The following is a 20,328-nucleotide window of genomic DNA, read 5'->3' as shown; positions in this document are numbered from 1 at the left end:
TTACCAAATATCCTGAAGGAAAACTCTACCTCTCTCTTAGTCAGGGCACCTTTCAGGAAAGGCTTTGAGAGAGAGGGAAGGTGGACAACCACTTTGAGTGCTGCTGCTTTAGGCCCTACCAGATCATCAACGGGTCCTTTTGTGTCTCACTTATACCTGCAGCTGAGATGTTACACTTCATGTCTGTGTACTTTCTTCCCCTCCATTGCCTTCCTTGGACACTGTTCCTCTTCCCTCTCCTGTACACACACTCTTATTTCCATTTAGTCCCCTCTACACGCACCTGCTTCCTCTCCCCTTCCCCTCCTCTCATGCATTTTTGCCCTCCAATACCCTTTGTGCCCATTCTGTTCCCCTCCATTATATTTCAGGCACCAAACTGTTGCTGAGTAGAAGGGGCAGTGCCTTCAGTGCCTTCAGTCTACTTACTGGGTACCTTCCTTCAAACTTAGTTCAGGCTACTGTCCCATTGGTCTTTGCTACTGAAGCACACTGCTCCCTCACATCCAGCTTGTTGCCTACCAAGAATTCCAGATCTTTTTCAGCAGAGTTTCCCCCAGACAGTCAAGCCCACTATGGGTACATGGCTTTGCACTTGTTCCTGTTGAATTTCACAAGGTTTCTGCTGGCCCTTTCCCCCAGCCCACATCATACATCTGAAGGCCTTGCCTTCAAGCGTGTCAGCTGCTTCCCCCTGTTTGGTGTCATCCACAAACAGGCCAAGAACGCATTCCCTTGCCTCCTGCAAGTGGCTGAAAAAGATCGTAGAATCATAGAATCATAGAATCACCAGGTTGGAAGAGACCCACCATTCTAAACCTCCCCTGGCGGAGCTTGAGGCCATTCCCTCTTGTCCTGTCCCCTGTCACTTGGGAGAAGAGGCCAGCTCCCCCCTCTCTACAACCTCCTTTCAGGTAGTTGTAGAGAGCAATGAGGTCTCCCCTCAGCCTCCTCTTCTCCAGCCTAAACAACCCCAGCTCTCTCAGCCACTCCTCATAAGGCCTGTTCTCCAGCCCCCTCACCAGCTTTGTTGCTCTTCTCTAGACTCACTCCAGAGCCTCAACATCCTTCTTGTGGTGAGGGGCCCAGAACTGAACACAGGATTCGAGGAGCGGTCTCACCAGTGCCGAGTACAGAGGGAGAATAACCTCCCTGGACCTGCTGGTCACGCCGTTTCTGATACAAGCCAAGATGCCATTGGCCTTCTTGACCACCTGGGCACACTGCTGGCTCATGTTCAGTCGCTGTCAACCAACACCCCCAGGTCCCTCTCCTCCAGGCAGCTTTCTAGACAGACTTCTTCAAGATGTGGAACAAGACAAGGGTGCGGGACAGACTTTTGCGATGCCCTGCTTACTACCTACTGCCTTCTGACCCCAATCACCAAACAGCATTCCGGCAGGAAGAGACTAGAGTTCTGTTTAGATTTTTAATGGGAGGGTCTTGAAGAGTTGAAACAACAACAGACAGCATTCGTGATGCCAATTTGGTCATTGCTGGGCACAATACTGTAATTTCATTTGGTTTTAGAGCTTTTTTTCGGAGTTGAGCACCTTAGTGCCTTACTTGCTGTTTGTTATAGTTTATACACAATTCGTCACCTCTGGGCATTGGGTTAAAGATACAGCTTTGCTCTTTTGCTTAGAATTAGTTTATCATGTTTAAAATCATTGATAGCAACCATAGCAGGCAGGTTCCAACCACAAAGGGCAGCGGCAGCTTCATCTCCGTACCTGGGGAGCCGTCTAGTGGACTTTGTTTCTAATTACACCGTTTGTTTTATTCCCAGAAGACAAGCTTTTGGGGAAATACTTTTTCACAGCTTCCCCTTCTCCTTCAGGGTAGTTCAAATACCTTTTGAGAGTTTTGGATATCTTTGGGATTTTGCAACTGGTATGCATATATTATTAAGTCTCTTGAATGCGTTACAGGTCTTGGTCTTGCTCAGGGTAAAATGTCAGGATGAAGGTAGGTGCTGCTTGGCTATTCCAACACCCAGGATGAGAAATGCAGCTACCTCATCCACCACTACAGCTGTAGCTGGACATTGTGGCTGCAGAGACTTCTGCAACAGGCACCACAACAACTCAAAGAGAGTCGGTGTAGCTCAGCCTGGAGAAGAGAAAGCTCTGGGGAAACCTTATAGTGGCTTTCTGGTACTTAAAAGGGACTACAGGAAAGCTGGGGGTGGGGCTCTTTATCAGGGATTGCAGGGATGGTATGAGGGGCAACAGTTTTAAGGTGAAAGAGGAGAGACTGAGATGAGACACTGGGAAGAATTTTTTTTCCTATGAGGGTGGTGAGGCACTGGCACACATTGCCCAGAGAAGTCATGGCTGCCCCATCCCTTTAGGTGTTCAAGGCCAGGTTGGATGAGGCTTTGAGCAACCTGATTGCGTGGGAGGTGTCCCTGCACTGGGCAGGGGGGTTGAAACAAGATGATCTTTAAAGGCCTTTCCAACTCAAACCATTCTATTATTCTGTGGCTCTATGAAACCCAGACAATATGCTCTGCAGCTAATGAAATCTCAGCAACCGATAAACCCAACAACCAACTTGTGCCAGCATCAGTCGCCCCTGTGCAGAAGAGATACACAAGAAAAATAGGCTTGAAGGTGAACCAACGACATCACAGAGAGAAGACCAAGAATCCAAGTACATATTCACTATCCTTAATTGGGCTGCAAGATATATGAAAAGAATTCTGCTGTCATGGGGGTGAGCAACTTCTCACTTCACTGCTCCAATGCTGGGATAAGAGGAGTTATCAAGTCCAATAGCATGGACTTAGAGGGTAGAGATGTCAGGCAGATGGGAGCCCTGGCTAGAAAAAGGTACATGGACAAGGCGCTTAGAAGAGAAGCACAAACCCTCAGCCTCTGAAGGCAGCAGTAAGTGGATGACTGTGGAGAAAGCTATCAAGTACCTGAGGGAATTATCTGTGTGGGAAATGATTTATAATGACCTGAGAAAGCAGCAGACACCTAGAGATCCAGATGGAGAACGATGTGTCCAGCCGACATTGCAGAAGTTCATAGAGCGTGCACCACCACCATATGCCCCCTCATTGGCAATACTGGACTTCATAGAATCATAGAATCACCAGGTTGGAAAAGACCCACCGGATCATCGAGTCCAACCATTCCGATCAATCACTAAACCATGTCTCTCAGCGCCTCGTCCACCCGTCCCTTAAACACTTCCAGGGAAGGTGACTCAACCACCTCCCTGGGCAGCCTGTTAACTTGGTAGAAGATGCCAGTTGTGGGTGGCTTGGCTAGCCAAATGCAGGAATATGAGATATGGACAGGCAATATATAGGTGAACAAATTTTAGCTTGGTGAGCCCATGCCACCTCAGGCCATCAAGGAAAAGATGAAACATATAGATGGGCTTGTGCTGGAGGGGTGGACGCTATTGCACAGGTCATCCATGAATGTTGAAACATGCATCACAATTAAGCAGACCCAATTGTTAAAGCCTCTGTGGTACGGAGGATGGTAGCTGAAATATATATATGGGGAGACCTGGCACACAGACTACACCATACTCCCTCAAACCCGCCCAGGCAAACACCATGTGCTTACAATGGTGGACACAACTACCAGGTGGCTGGAAACGTATCCCATGCCACCACCTGGAACACTATCTTGGGCCTTGAAAAACAAGTCTTGTGGTGGCATGGCACGCCAGAAAGAACTGAGTCAGATAATGGGACTCATTTCTGAAACAATCTCATAGACACCTGGGCTAAGGATCATGGTACATCACATTGTCTATCACGCACCAGCCTCCGGGAAAACTGAACAATACAACAGACTGTTAAATATTACCTTGAAAGCAATGAGTGGCGAGACCTTTAAAACTTGAGATAAACATTTAGCAAAAGCCACTTGGTTAGTTAGCACTGCAGGATCTGTCAATCATGCTGGCCCTGCTCAATCAGAACTTTTCTGTACTGTAGAAGGGCATAAAGTTACTGTGGTGCATGTAAGGAATATGCTGGGGAAGACAGTCTGAGTTATTCCTGCCTTGAGAGAAGACAAACCCATCCATGGTATTGCTTTTGCTTAAGGGCCTGGGTGTACCTGGTGGGTGATGCAGGAGGGTGGGGAAGTAACAGAATCATAGAATCATAGAATCGTAGAATCGTAGAATCATAGAATAGTTTGGGTTGGAAGGGACCTTAAGGATCATCCATTTCCAACCCCCCTGCCATTGGCAGACATGCCCCCACCAGATCAGGCTGCTCAGAGCCTCATCCAGCCTGGCCTTGAACACTTCCAGGGAGTGGCCATCCCCAACTTCTCTGGGCAACCTGTGCCAGTTCCTCATCACCCTCATCCTTAAGATTTCTTCATAATGTCTAATCTAAATGTGCCCCCTTCTGATTTAAAGCCATTCCCTCTCATCCTCTCACTCCACGACCTCGTAGAAAGTCCCTCCTCTGCTTTCATGTATGCCCCCTTCAGGTACGGGAAGGTTGCTACAAGGTATCCCTGAAGCCTTCTCTTCTGCAGGCTAAACAACTGCAACTCTCTTCAGCCTGTCCTCATATGAGAGGTGCTCCACTCCTCTGATCACCTTCATGGCCCTCCTCTGGACCTGTTCCAACAGTTCCATATCCTTCTTACACTGGGGATTCCAGAACTGGACTCTAGGTGAGGTCTCACAAGAGCAGAATTGAGGGACAGAATCACCTCCCTCGACCTGCTGGCAACACTTCTTTTGATGCAGCCCAGGATATATTTGGCTTTCTGGGCTCAAGTGCACATTGCTGGCTCATGTCAAGCTTCTCATCGATCAGCACCCCCAAGTCCTTCTTTGCAGGGCTGCTCTCAATCACATTATCCTTCATCCCTCATTCCCCAAGCCAGGTGTAGGACCTTGCACTTGGCCTTGTTGAACCACATGAGGTTCACACAGATCCACTTTTCCAGCTTGTCCAGGTCTCTCTGGATGACATTCTGTCCTTCTGGTGCGAAATCTGCACCACTCAGCTTGGTGTCATCTACAAACTTGCTGAGAATGCACTCAATCTCACTGTCTGTATAATTGATGTAGATATTAATCAACACTGATCCCAGTACGGATCCCAGAGGAACACCATTTGTCACCTATCTCCATCTGGACATCAAGCTGTTGACGATCACTTTTGGAATGTGACCGTCCAACCAATTCCTTATCCACTGAACAGTCCACCCATCAAATCCATCTGTGTCTAATTTAAAGAGAAGGATGCTGCCCAGTGTGTACCTTGAGGAGATTTGATTCTGTGTGCAAACAGCCGATAATGTGAACTGCATGATGCTAATTGCTACGTGATACTGCTTGTCATCCTTCCCCCAGATTAATGAAGAACTGACTTCAGCAACTTCCAGCAGCCCCGCAACTTCCTCGAGATAGACATCAGTATAAATCAAGAATTTTTCTGGGGACACTCTCTCCCGTTTTGGACTCTGCCCTCCTCACGTGATCTCCTACTCCTGGCGCTCCTACTCCTCCAAGTTCAAATGCCATGTTCTCTGGTCTCTCTGTGACAGCTGTGACATCTGCAGCCACTGGAACTGCTGCACTTGTTTTATTGGCAGTCTGACAACCGTTGCTAGGAGCATGCATTCCATGGCTACTCTTCAGGAGTATTCTGAGTATTTTTCTGTATTTTCTATATTATTTGTGTTAATATTAGTTTTGATTGTTTATTAAAACTGTTTCTGTTTCAACCTACAGTTCTTCCTTTCCTTTCCTGATTTTTATTCTCCAGGTGCTGGTGGTGGAGAACTGGATGAGGGAGTGGCTGTCTATTGTTTAGCTACTGACTAAAGGCATTAAACTGGGACAAGACCGAAGACGTGGAATACTGCAACACATACCAGAGAAGTAGGACATCCTTGCCCAGGTTTAACAGAGCTCCTAAGATATCTACAGATGCTACCAGAGAGAACGAAGGACAACTTTTCTTCCGCAGTTCAGTAAGTGACATTTCCCAAATGCAGGCTGATGTTGTCATTTTTGCCTTCTCAGTGAGGCAGTGGGATCTTTATATCTCTCCAAGGGCTGTGCTCCCAACAACCAGATTTCTAAGTGCCAAATCCCTCCTTTGCTGAACTTCCTATTTCTTGTTGCCACATCCCTTACTTCAATCACCTGACAAGCCATTCCTGCTGACAGGAAGCTTATTCCCACTTTTGTCCCTATCCTGATACTCCCTACTTCATCAGCAACCTACTCATACTGTGACAGAGATGTCTCCTCCCCTTGATGGTTTCTTCCTACTTTCAATCACACCATATTATTTATAATTTAGTTTAATTTTGTTAAAGGCAAGGCACTGATGCTCACAGACCTAAGGAAAACGTTGTCCTCCTGCCTATTTCTGGTGAAGTTTACAGTGCTGCTTGAGGCGTGCCTTGTTTTAGAAGCACTTCCCCACACAACACATATAAAGGTTTTTTTTCTTCTGCTTGGACTCACTGGTGTCAGTGTGAAAGCTCTGTTTGAAGAACTTCTCACACTGGGAACACACACAGGGCTTCTCACCTGTCTGGGTTCGCTGGTGCTGGACAACAGTTGAGAAATCATTGAAGCCTTTTCCATACTGAATGTATTTGAAGAGCCTCTCGCAATGTAGGCTCTGTACTGTTAGTGTCTTTGTGCTTGGACTCAGCCTGCAGGGAGTGGGCAGATGCACTATGCCCTGAAATGTGGGCTGGGCATCAGGGCTGAGGCTGCTGGTGGCAGAGATGCTGAGGGCAAAGCTTCCTCCTGTAGTGAAAAGGCAGCTGGAAACAGGCCACAGGGCAGATCTGAGTGACATCCCAGTATTAGGACCAGGTCCACATTTTGATCTCATCACTCTTTCACTGGGGAAGGAGTTTGAGACAAGGAACATCACGGAGCAACTTCTGGGTGGGGTGACTGCAGTATTAAATCTGTGATTTTTTCCTGTGTGTCCCCTCCCTGTAGCTCCTGGCCTAGGACACAGCAGGCAAAGTGAGATCTGAGCCTTGCACTTCTCAGTGGGATTCTCCGCTTGGAGAGGAAGTAACTTATGATCAGCTATTTGATAGGATTGATGCTTGTTTCACGTAATTTAAGTCTCCCGGCTCTGCCGGTCTGTGCCTCTTACAACCACAAGATGGTATCTTTAGCGATAGTTCTCCCTCGCTTGCTCTGTGAAGTCCAATTTGAAGTTCCAATTTGAAAAATGCATTTTGTTCACAAATAACACAGTGCAAGGTTGATGGTACAGGCTGCTACTACTGGGTGTCAGAGAAAGAGGAGTAAAGTAACTCTGATATTTCATGTCCATTATTCGTGCAAGTATTCGTCTGACCTCCCCTCCTGCTAACATCCTTTTTGTGCTTTGCAACCCCTTTTACTAGTCAAAATTTCACAATGTTGCTTTAGGGGGATGTACTGATGCATCTATTTCAAGAAAAGTTCTCTGGTTCATTCTGTAAAGATTGCTCAGGTGGGGGTAATGTCATATTTGTCTGCGATAACAGGGCAACCGGAGCACAGCCCAGAATCTCCAAAAGTGCCACTGTCTAGCTTTCCAATCCCATCTAAGGATAAATTGGTTAACGCATTGGAAGTCTGCATGGGCCTCTCTGCACAGATAGATATGTAGTACAGGATTTAAAAAAACACCAAGCGCCTCCTTTCCCCTCTCCCACCAGCACCCCCGCAGCGAGTGATGGAAGAGCTACAGGTGATGGAGTTAAGGCCAAGTGTATGAATCCTATTGGTTATTCACTTGGGAGTGAAAAAAATAAACCTGCCTGTAAAAAGATCACTGCAAGCACCTGAAGTAACTGTGGGACTCATGTTTATATCACAGAACGTTTTACTTCGATGTCATGTTATTCTGTGTTGTGTTTTGTACTTGGTTACTGTGAAAGGTCATACTAAAATCAGGATATTGCCAATCATGTGTGTTTGAATAAGAGCAGTCAACAGGAGTGACTGCCTGATCTGTCTGGGGAATGGAGATGCATGTCTATTTCAGATTTAAGTTTAAAAAAAATTCTTTCCAAAAAGCAGGTTGCCCTCTAGTGTTTGCAGCAGTGCTCAGGGTGAGCCTAACACAGAAATGTCTATTCCTGATTATTTCATTATGCTGGTAAAAAGTGCTTGTAACCTCTGCCAGACTGGGAGATACACCAAGTTTTCTCTTTTTTAATATTATTTTTAAGGGTGTTTTTAATCATTCTGGAAGAAAAGGGAAGGGAAAGGCTTGGAAATATTAAATTAAGAGTGACCCAAAGGCTCAAGATTAAAAAAATAATAATCCCTGAAGACATGGAAAAAGATCTTCAAACTTGTTATTTAGAAGAAATCTCATCATTTTCCTACCCTGATTAAGAGTTTTTGAAAACTTGAGGTTGTTAAGCAGCTGAAAACTAAACTATAGTCTTTTCTCAACAGGAGCCAGCTGGAATCCCACGGCATCCACAAAGGTTATCGGACACTCCCCATCAGGCATGTTTGCTCCGCTGCAGGAAGAAAGCTCCTCACAGTCCCAGTTCATGTCCCACATCACAAACTTGCCACCATCCTTTGTGTTGATTTCCTAATCTGTTGAGGGCAGACTGCTGTGCGCTTGCACTTGGCTGGGTCTGCCGAGCCTTGGTGGCTCTTGAAACAAGGGACTTTGCATGTCCTGATGAGTCAGCTCCATCAGGTATTACACATGCAAGTTAGCAAAGGATTCAGCATTTGGGAGACAGACCATGAGTCTCTAATGTTCAAATGTCCCCAATGTGGAAGTCAGTTTAAGGCTGTTATTGAAACCAAATAATGACTTTCAAATTAGCCTGGGTATGGATTGAACACAGAATACAGCAGCCAACAGAGAAGTGAGGAAGGCGATACCAGCATCAGAGTACACCCACCCACATCAGTGCCCTTTCCCAACAGCTCAAGCTGGCAAAGAAACTTCTCTTGCAGGGTTAAAACATGGATGTGTGCAGAGCAGCTAACAAGCAGCTGGCACTGAACATAACCTGTTGAGAGGGCACTTTGCCAGGGCTACGGGCTGTGCTTTGTGAAGGGGTTGATATGTTGTCCCCATATACTTCTGTTCTACTAAGAAAAACCATGAGTGGGAGATAAGAGGCACTACATAGAAAGGTTTACTTGTGCTACGCATCTGGAAAAGTAGTATTTGTGTATTGTTTAAGTTAATAAAAAAATCAGTGTAATGATGTCTCCTGGATGTGGCAGCAAATTTGTCCCTGTTAACACTGATCTCATCAAAGCCTGCTTCACAGGAAAGCCATTAATCCAATGAGTAGATGACTGGCTGGTATTCAAAGATTTTGGGGTTTCTTTTCCTGGGGGAAATTTCCAGTTCAGCTGAAAAACATCTAATGAGAATCTGAAAACATAAACTTGCTGTGATACAAGTAGGAATGCAGTGCCTGATTTTACAGGATCTTGGCATAAGGTTTTAGCAGACTCTAGTATTTGTTTGATATAAATGGTTGCCCAAATAACACTGGTTCTAAGATTTGAGCGTACTAACATCAATGAATTCTTTGAAATTACTTGCCTGGCTAAAGTGTACAGAATGTATAACTATGTAACAGTGCAGATCTAAGGGTACTCTGGTAAGCTGGTGAAGGGGCTGGAGAACAGGCCTTATGAGGAACAGCTGAGAGAGCTGGAGTTGTTTAGCCTGGAGAAGAGGAGGCTGAGGGGAGACCTCATTGCTCTCTACAACTACCTGAAAGGAGGTTGTGGAGAGGAGGGTGCTGGCCTCTTCTCCCAAGTGACAGGGGACAGGACGAGAGGGAATGGCCTCAAGCTCCGCCAGGGGAGGTTTAGGCTGAACATTAGGAAAAAAATTTTCATGGAAAGGGTCATTGGGCACTGGCACAGGCTGCCCAGGGAGGTGGTTGATTCACCTTCCCTGGAGGTGTTTAAGGGATGGATGGATGAGGTGCTGAGGAGCATGTTTTAGTGATTGATAGGAATGGTTGGACTTGATGATCCGATGGGTCTTTTCCAACTTGGTGATTCTATGATGAAAAAAAGCCAGAGAACTGTTATGGAAATCTTTTGATATAAACATGAATTACTATAGAAATAACCCACAGACACAAAGCAGCTCAAGTAATAATGGGATATATACTCAAATAAAGGATGAGCCATATTCAAATATGGGCAAACCAGAATATAAGCATGCACCAGGCAGTATCTTCAGAGATACTGAGATCTTCAGAGATCTCCGAGGGTATTGGTGATCTTTACTTATTTTGCTGTGTAAGAATGATTGCACAAATGACTTTACTTATGGACTGTACCACTCTTCTATTTTAGTATCATATTCCTTGTTCCTCAATTCTTGTTCAATAACAAATCTTTAGACAAAAGAGACTGGTGTCGTATGTTGATAGCACAGTGTTTCAACATATTGCAATCTGTTTCTGATTCAGTCACAGCAAATCCAGGGGGGGAAGCTAATTGAATAACCATATTAGAAAACTTAATAGCAAGTATTTTGGTGATTTGCTATTCATCATTACACAACAAGCATAGCAAACGTGAACCAATTACTCCCATCCATGTAGATAAGAAAGGCTTTTTTTCTGATCTAATGGCATTTTACACTTGCCCTCCAATAGAAACAGATTACAGCAAAAAGGAAAGGGCTTTTGTATACTGTAAATAACTTGTAAATATAGAGCTCTGGAACACAGGACAGGAAGAGACCTGTATCCTTGATTAGGGTACTTGGATTTGCAGGCAAGCACACATCATCATCCTTTTCTTCAGCAGATAAACATGTTTTCTACTTCTAGGATGCTAGTCTCAGAAATCACTCAGATATTGCAGGTATCAATTTGTGTGTGCGGTTTTTTTTGACAGGTAAAAGTTTTTTTCTATTCCAGAAAGATCAACTATTTGACGTGCTATACACAGCAGTTTTCCCTTCTGTCAGTCCTCCGCTGTGCCAGGCTAAACTCACCTCTCTTGACACCAACTCCCCGTTCCCTCGTAAGCCTAGATATTCCTGTCTTATATCTATCCCACTGAGACAAGCTCTTCTAAAAACAGGTGACCAGACCCATACACTGTATCTCAGATGTGTTAATCCTTCTTTAACACTGGTACTTCTTTAGTCTGATCAGAAATACCCTTTTGTGGCATGCATGCTTTGCCAACACCATGAAGCTCTTTGGCAGAGCTTGTTCTGCAGACAGACAGTCCCTATTGATTTAGTAAGCGACTGGACTAATTCTTAGGGACATCACCACCCCACCCCTGTATGTCAAAGGGCTATTAAATACAAAGATACCACCAACGGCTCAGGAAGCTGCGGGTCATTTCAGGCTACACTTGTGAAGTATCAATGCACAGGTTTTTTTCTACTCTTCTAGGGGAATCTGCTCTTAGTCAATGTTGAGCCAAGATGCTAGTTCAGACAGACGTTAATTTTGACACAACACATTCTTTTGGACCCATTCTTTTATTTTCCCATGTTTTTTTTCACCTTGCATTGGTAATCTGTGTCATTATGGCTGACTATACATTCAGGTCTTTCTCAATGTTAATGATTTCAGACTGATAACATCCCAGATTATAATGAAAGGTTTTATTCCCAGTCCCCGGAGGAACAAGTTTGCCTTTTAAAATTTCTTTTGTCTTCTGCAGTTCCAGGCCTCAAGATTATCTGATCCTTCTCTTTGTTGACAATTCTCCCTTTCTGCTGCTACAAATTCTTTTTGCCGTCACAAAAGATTTGTCCAAAGTGCCAGGATTTTGTAACATTCACTAAGCACCTAGAAGTTTCCTTCTCCATTTTATACTTCATTGTTTTTCCTTTATCCAGTTCCTTTTCCACTGTGCAGCTCCTGTGTTCAATTTTGCATTTTCAATACAACTGCAAATATTAGTCAAGTTCAGTTACATGAGATGTACCATATATGCTTCATCTGGAAAACGATATTTTTCATAAAGAGTAGCACCTGGCTACCTTGAAAGCTTTTGTCTTTGATACCCAAATAATTCTGTATGTTCAGTGACTTTTTTCTTCAAAATATATACTGTGGGCTCACAAATGGTTGAAGTTAAGCCAGGTGGGATTCACAGGAATGCTGGGCACGATCCACACACCATGACTGGGTCTATCTGTGCATGAGAAATCTTCCTGCACCTCACCTCCTGGAGCCTGTGCATGGGTCTCTGTTGCAGGTGGTGCAGCAGATTGCTCGCACCCACTCTTACTATTTGGGGCTTCAGTATGGAGCAATGAAGAGATGGATATGCAGATATAACAGTTCGTAGAGGAAATGACTCAGGAACATCTTCCTTTTTGTAGCTGTATTATAATGCGCTTCATGTGGGACTTCTGTGTGATCCCATACCAACACATGATGCTATTTTCATAGTCATGCAGCAGCTCATCCTTTCTGGTTTATATGGTAACAGACAGACACCACACCTGTTGCCTATAACGACTTGTACAATAGGAACCATACAAGAAAATAAAACAGTGAAACTGTTGGTACACACGGACAAATAGTACTTTTTTCCTTCCTCCCCTAATCCTTCCCTGAGTTTTTACCTGCAAGTACCTGGGCCATACAAGTGACTGCTCTCCTCAAATCCTTTCACATGGGACTTTGCTCAGCCTGAAATATTGTTGCCAAAAGACACTTGCTCTTCACATCAAAAAGAAAAGTGCACTTCCACCAACCTTCACACATCCCACATGTGAACCAGCAGAGATAGAGTAACATTTCCTTTCCAAAGCCCACAGAATGCCTGCGGCTTTGCACAGAGAGAAGCCAGCTCTCAGAGCTACAAGATGAAAGCTAAAAATAACCCATTAAGGATTAATTTTAGGATTTTTAAAATACAGCTAATTAATATGCACAGGAAAGGCACATGGTCTCCAGGAAGGAGCACACACAATCACAGCGTCTGTGAGGAAAGGGAAAGGGGAGGTTGACATGCAGGCAGAGTGCCAGAGGAGAAATAAAAGAGGATATTTGCTATGTATCCTCAGACAGAGGATGTGCAAGGAAAAGGGCGTTTCAGAAGAGATAGAAGCAAAGCGGTGAAACACTTCACTGTTGAAGAGGCAGTTCAGCCACAAAGGACAGGATCTCATCTGAAGAGCTGCGAGGACGGTAATGAAGCCTTCAGTACTGGCCAAAATGCTACACACAAACACAGAGAGCTTGATAGCACTAAAGCGGGAGACAAGGTTTTGTGTGTTAGGGCTCAGTGGCTGAGAAAGGGTGACATGGATAGATGTAGCAAACGTGCTTTGATGCAAGAAATGAATTTCAATACAGCGGCTCAAGGGCTGAGCACACCATGGGAAGATCAATGGATGCAAAACAAACTGCTTTGGTAGTGGCACCGCTGTAGGAAACTGGGAGCATCATGAATATGCAGCACTTGGATGGAAAGGCATGGAGCAACAACTGGATGCGTAGCTGGATATCAGGACAGATGACAGACTAGAACAGCAGGTGTGTTCTTGGTGTCACTTGTTACACTGAATTATGGCACTTTGGAAACAATTTTTTCTTATGAAGCAGTACTGAGGGAGATCATTGCATCCTGAGGCAGGAGCACCCTTGGAAGGTTAGACGTTGGATATAAACCACTGAAACAGGATGCAAAGGATGGCAGTCACGGCATGCCATGGGAACTGCGTATGAGCGATATGGGTGATGTCAGGCAGTAAGGATTATCTATGGTTAACGGGAATCAGAAAGCAAATCTTGTTATTTACTAGCTGTACTGCAAATGAAAGAGCCATAGCAGCGAACTTAAAGGTGCAGAAGGGAAACAGGCTTACTCAGAGCAATTTCCACATACCAATCTCCCTGTGAACAACATTTAAACACTTAACAAACTTCATGCAGAGGAATGGATGAACTAACTTAATTGTCCAGTTCGCCGGCTATTTACTATCAAGAAAAGCTGTTTTATTTAACTTGGCCTCTCAAGAAAACTAAGTTCATTTATTAGTACTGCTTGTCTGCCTGCTCCCTTTGCACTGCATCACTAAGAATCTTTGAACGTCTTAGCTACTTTCACAGAAATTTAACAAAAGTGTAGAAATCTCAGAATTTTGTGGTATTTTGTGGCTTTCACAATGGCACACAGAAACAGCCTCAAGCTGCTGCACATTTATTTACATCTTAGAATGGTTTGGATTGGAAGGGACCTTAACGTCCATCCAGTTCCAACCCTCCTGCCATGGGCAGGGACACCTCCTACTGGATCAGGTTGCTCAAAGCCTCACCCAGCCTGGCACTTACTTGAACACTTACCAGGGATGGGGCTTCCACTACTTCTCTGGGCAGTCTGGGCCAGTGCCACACCACCCTCACAGGAAAAAAAAACTTCTTCCCAATATCTCATCTAAATCTCTCCTCTTTCAGCTTAAAACCGTTCCCCCTTGCCCTCCCCCTGCACTCCCTGATACAAAGCCCCACCCCAGCTTTCCTGTGGCCCCTTTCAGTACTGGAAGGCTGCTATAAGGTCTCCCTGCAACCTTCTCTTCTACATCATGAGAAAAATCTGAGCACCTCAGGGACCTGTTAAAAGCAAGCAAGGGGTACAGGGGTTTAATTTTGCAATATGGGCTTCCTGATAAACATTTAAGTTGAAAAATCGCTAGTAAAGCTGCAGGGGAATAAAAAGCTGCACCACCAAATCTATGAAACGGAATCAGCTTCACAGTCCAGTGTTATGAGATACCGCTGTTGGAGGCAAAGGACACAACTCCCACCTTTTTCACTTAAAGACATTCTTTATTCAATCTTTTTTATATACAATATTATTTTTAATCTGTAAAAAGTACATATGCAGGATTCCAAGTCAGAGGCAGGTTTCCACATCAGAAGATACACTTTTGCCCTTTTATTACTCTGGAGGAAAATAATCTGTCAATTTTAGACAAAGCAAGAATAAAGGCAGAATGCAAATCCAGCTTCCACCAAGCGATTTAAGATGAAAGGCAACAATTCACCGTAATACACCAGGCTGTCCCCTTCGACTTTGGTGGTTCCCAACTTTTCTGGGCAATTAGAGCAGTTTGTTAGAAAGGGGCTCACAGCCAAAGCAGCTTAAGGTTATCATCTCTGCTACAGCTATAAGCACACAACTTGCAACCTTCCCCTTCATATAGCAACTCAAACACTTGAGTCAGAAGACTGTTTCTCAAAATTCAAGAAGCGAAAGAGGGATGTCTTATCAGAGTGAACAGTGTCTCAGCTACAGTGTGGATCAAGAGCTTGCTGTCGTTTTTCTCTGGCAACAAGAAGCCTGTTTCTTCTTTGTCCCCTTAAAACAATGGACTAGACTAACGTAATTAACAGGGTGTGTTTGCTAAAATCCTGTTACTACAACCCTGAGATGTAAACTGCCTCAACATTTCCTGTGGATACGAGGTTACCTTGCTGATCCTTCCAATATCAACGCTACTAACCACTACTCCATTCAAACCAGGGAGAGTCACATGGCAACGGTTTGTAATGTCATTTCCAGATGAGGGAATCATAAAGGACAGATTGACGGGGCTTTGGTTAGCTGCAAATCTGCATATCCTTTAACCTTAAAGGATGGCATTACAGGGAGTGCATAATTATTTTCATTTTTCAGATTCTGGATACTCAGCATTCAAATTTTGTAAAATACTAGGTGGTAGTATGTCCATGATCGGGATATAGAAGACAGCGATCCACAGATTTCAAGTACGGAGCTAAAGAAGCCTCAAAGGTGTGACTGGGACAGGGAACTCCTCGCTTTTCCCTTTACTACAGAGTGCTTACTATTTTCAGTACTTAAGTATTCAATTTTAAGGACTGTATTGTGCAGCAAAATAAGCACCCAGAGTATCCTTCAAGGGTTCTGTTTTCATTTAGAAGACAAAGCTAAGAAGCTGACTTCTTGACCGCAGGACACACACAGCTCCAGGGTGGTCAAGGGAAGCTGCAATAATCTGGCTTCTTTCAAAAGTCAAGCTCTAACTATCACAAAAAATTTCCTGGTAGTAGATCCTGACCAACAGGCAAGCTTGAGGCTTGGATTAGGAAAAGAACTGAACATCCTTGGTTTGACTGCATGCAAACAGGAAACAAGACAGTTCTGGGATTTCCAGGCTCTTGCCCAAATCCAGTGTGCCAAAAGTGTACATGATCTTCTGTTCTTTGTTTTATCCCATAAAACAAGAGGGTATTGTAGAAATTGCTAAAATGGGACAGCTACCTGAAGAAAATAAGGATTGTTTTGTCAGAGAATACAGTGCAAGATTCTGAAACAACTAGGACTGAAGAGTCATTTTGTGCTTAAATTTACACTCTATCTTCATAGAAGTATGTAAGACAGCAGCAACAGAATGAAAATGGCAATGTTCCACTGTACCTTAGGTACCCAGAGGGAAACCAGTCTGAACCTTGGGTTGCACGTAACACCATTCTGTAGATCAGAACCTACTTCTCTGTGGAGGACTTGGCAGAAGGGCACATCACTTTAGTCAGAAGTTTCAGTATCTGTGGTGCTTGGTTATTATGCCCACACCTTGCCCAGAACTCATTACCTCCAAACTCAGCTCGCTCTAGGAAATCTCAGGATGGAGATTCATGAAGGACACGGCAATTAGTCCATAAAATACATTATTTTTGATAGACTACATACATTAGTAGCTTCTGGAGGAAACGGATAGCTGGTATTTTCAAGAGTGATAGAGTAGAAACTCACAGCCGTTGGGATAACTGGAAAACGAGAAACAAATGTCCTTTATTTGGTACCTGCTGCTTGTCTACACAAAGAAGAAATAGCAGTACTGTACATCTGCTTTGAGAAAAAATACCATCCCATAACATGAAATGGCTTAGGTCCTCCATTCAAGCACTCTTGTGGCAGTGAGTTAACCCACTGGGATTCATGAAGGAATTAATTTTAACGGCTGCTCTTTAATTCACAAGAGAGGGATGAAAGAGCAGCAAACGAGAAGCTTGCTGTTTCTAGGACTCCAGGATTCTGTCCTTGAACCTCCTCTGAACAGACTGGCAGCCATTCTACATCTGCCTTTATCAGGAAATGTATGGTGTGTAAAGTGTCTTTTTCTTATTTTCTTATTATTTTCTTCTTATTTTTTTCCTACTTTTTTCTTTTTCCTTGGGTTTTTTTGGGTTTTTTTTTTTTTTCCACATTAGAATCTGCTTTTCCACCTCCTCTTTTGTACCCAGAGGATTCAGGAGAACCAAACAGTCGAGTGTAGCTTTAAACTAATAACAGTTCTCAAGGGATTGGAAAATTCAATTTGAAAACACAACATATCTCAATTTTGAAAAATTGAGAAATTTTTACTCTTCAGTAAATCACTGAATACTAATTAGATAAATAAATTAACGTGGGACCAGTAAGAAAGATCAATTTATTAAGTAACTTCTAATTTTAAATAAATGATTACTTGAATCAGTATTATTTACTGTATCAATTACTTTATCAGTGCTCAAATGATTTTTATGATACCGTTGCAAATTCAGGCAACCAAGTAACTGGTATTAAGGTAAAAACATCGAGGTTGAAGTTTTCCCAAGGTCTTCCTCTTAAACTAAAGTAACTGTCTGGGGAAAAGCATCTCATTGCGCTTTTTCTAATATCATCAAATGATTTCTGTGCCTAACTTAGTGTCAAAGACACATGAAAAAAAATTTTATGGAGGAAATTCTACTATAATGCACAGTCAGATATATAGGAGTACAACAGAGAGAAAAGCTTTTATATATAAAACTTAATACATAAACATTTTTTGATGGGGAGAAATAGCACTTGCTCCTTTCAAATCTGATGCTGTAGCTCAATGAAGAGTTCTTCCACTCACTTTAGTAGGAAAACGCATTCAAGATATTTTAAAGACTCAACCTGTGCACTAATTAGGAGGAAAAGGAACATTTCACAGCTCTTTTTCAGCAAAGCCACTAGTAATCATGGCAAAAGCACTTGGGGAATAAAAAAAATAATTTGAGCTGTAAGGATTCTGGAACAACAGTGAAAAAATAAAAAGAGATGGAGATTTACTTGAAAAGACTAAACTTCTTTTAGTAAATATGTGAAGGCTGAAGCAGACTTCATTTAAGTGATACTGTCCTGGTCCAGCCCAGCTAAGAAGTACTCGAAAAAAAAACCATGTAGGTTACAGCATCTCATTTCTCATAAGCTACGTAAGAAGAGACTCTCCAGTTTCTTCCCCCCCGTATGTAAGAGATGTTATATTAACATGTTTCCAAAGAAGATCAGGTCAGCTTTGTACTGGAGCACTCAGAAGAAAACAAGTTTTGTAAACAAAATAAAAGGCAGTTTAGGCTTCTATGATACACTTACCTGCAAAAAAAGCTCCATGAATACTATCCAAAGAATGAAATCAAATTTTAGGAAAAATTCAGATTGTATGGAAAAATACAGAGCAACAAAATACTGCTGCTTAGCTCAAGGGGAGCATTTTCAAGTGCCATATACTATATTCTGCTACATAAATCATAAGAGACTGTTTTTCTCATATTGTCATCTCTGGTTATTTAGCTAAAAGAACCATAACTAATAAGATGATGTTTTTTCCCACGTGACAGGATTTGTGAGGAAGGGAAACTCAGGATCCTTCCTACCCCTGCAATGTGCTCCACACTATGACTGTAGCTTGCCAAATGAACTAAATCCATGTTACTGACAGTGAATGACAAACCAAATGACTACTAGTTGGCTTTTAGGATGTAAGCATACAACGCAGATCTTTCCACATTATTTTGTAATGGGAAAATGAGGAGGCAATAGTTTTCATAGTTTAGTTTTAACAGCTCAGAGGCCCTGAGAATGGCTGCCAGTCTGGAAAAATACGGTCCTTAGAAAATTCAGACATGCACAGAAAAGAATACAAATCCCGATGCTGCTGGTGCAGTGATGTTGTCTTTTGTTGTTGCTGTGTTCATGCCTTCATCAAACAAAAAAAAAAAAAAGAAAAAGAAAATCTAGGTATTTCGAACCCACCCAATCTGAAGGGGCGACTGGTGTTTTGTTTCTTGCAACAGCCAATAGCAGCAGCAGCAAGTTCCTTTCCCTGGACGGGAGAGCCTCCTCTTCCTTATGTTGCTGCATTTATATTAAACAGTAGATTCCATGTCTTGATAGGGTTCAAAGCGCATGAAGTCTCTGTCCTGCAAATACCACACTAACGTGTTTTGGTCATGTATAAAACAGAATTTTTTTTTTCCGTTTTAACTTATCTATATGTCAAAGAGCTTTATTTCTCACGCCAGTACTTGCTCAACTCAGAGGTCTGGTTTTATCAAGTATCTGTCTCCTCTCCTGCTTAAAGTCTCAAGTGGTCCATGTAAACAAAACAGAGCAGAAAGCAGTCTCTCTTCCTCTTCACAGAGCTGTTTTTATCGATATGCAGGATTTCCTGACAGTGTGGAGTTGGCTAAATGTAAAACAGGCAGAGGATGAGCTTCTGTGTTAAAAACCCAGTTGTCTAATGGTAGAAGGTCATCATTGGAGAAAAGCAGGTACAAATACCTAGATATCAAGACAGAGAAGGAAAACAATGGGTATTAAAGCAGAGCAATAGACAGGGAGGGGCAACACAGCAGCTTCAGGCCTCACCAGTCAGCAGTTAAAGCTATAAACAAGTCGCTTTCAGTCTTTGCATAGCACTTACACAACCTCCCCTGTTATAACGATCTGAAGAGTCATTTGTATCATAATCAAGCCCTTCAACGAAAGTTGTTTTAAAAACAGCATTTTAATCTTTTCAAGTAACTTTTGTTTCTCAAGATTCCTTTCAAAGACTTGTAAGGTAACACAAACATCAAGACCCTAGCACAAGGATTTTGAGGACAGGGAAGTAGGGAAGTTGGCAAAAAAAAAAAATCTTCTTAATGGAGTAAACCCATTTGGAAATGACTAGTCTTTTTTAATCCAAACCAAAGATTTTGAAGAAGCACAACAGATGCCAGTAAGGCAGTCAGATATCTGACTTGTCATTACTCTGCTGGAAGCTGGTTCAGCGTCTGGTGAGAGGAAATGGGCCAACACACTGTGCAGAAGAGATTAATAATCTTGCTTATTATAAAGCACTACAGAACAAATGAAGCGTGCAAAGTTAAGGTTTCTGGACATATGTGGAAAGAGTATTTCTTGGTTCTTTTTTTCTTAACACATACTTTGGGATATATTGGTGGTAGGGATCTTTGCAAGGCTTCCAAACTCAATTGCTAGAACTCAAAAGACATTGCCCCTGTTCCAGATAACCTGACTACACATCCACAAGTGTAACATCATGGGCATACGGGACCT

At 43.1% G+C, this 20,328-nt stretch overlaps 1 protein-coding gene across 1 annotated transcript in view; it reads right to left on the bottom strand.

Moving 5' to 3' along the window:
- Positions 1–15,663: 15,663 nt before the first annotated feature.
- MAN1A2 (mannosidase alpha class 1A member 2) overlaps positions 15,664–20,328 on the bottom strand; it is a 127,677-nt gene continuing 123,012 nt past the window's right edge. The window contains exon 13 of the mRNA XM_069866321.1: positions 15,664–19,548. Coding sequence (XP_069722422.1) covers positions 19,416–19,548 — 133 coding nt within the window. The 3' untranslated portion in view covers positions 15,664–19,415. The remainder of the gene's footprint in view (positions 19,549–20,328) is intronic.

Source organism: Phaenicophaeus curvirostris, chromosome 1 (genome assembly GCF_032191515.1).
Source record: "Phaenicophaeus curvirostris isolate KB17595 chromosome 1, BPBGC_Pcur_1.0, whole genome shotgun sequence".
Classification (NCBI taxonomy): Eukaryota; Metazoa; Chordata; class Aves; order Cuculiformes; family Cuculidae; genus Phaenicophaeus; species Phaenicophaeus curvirostris.
This window is presented reverse-complemented; position numbering and strand designations above follow the sequence as displayed.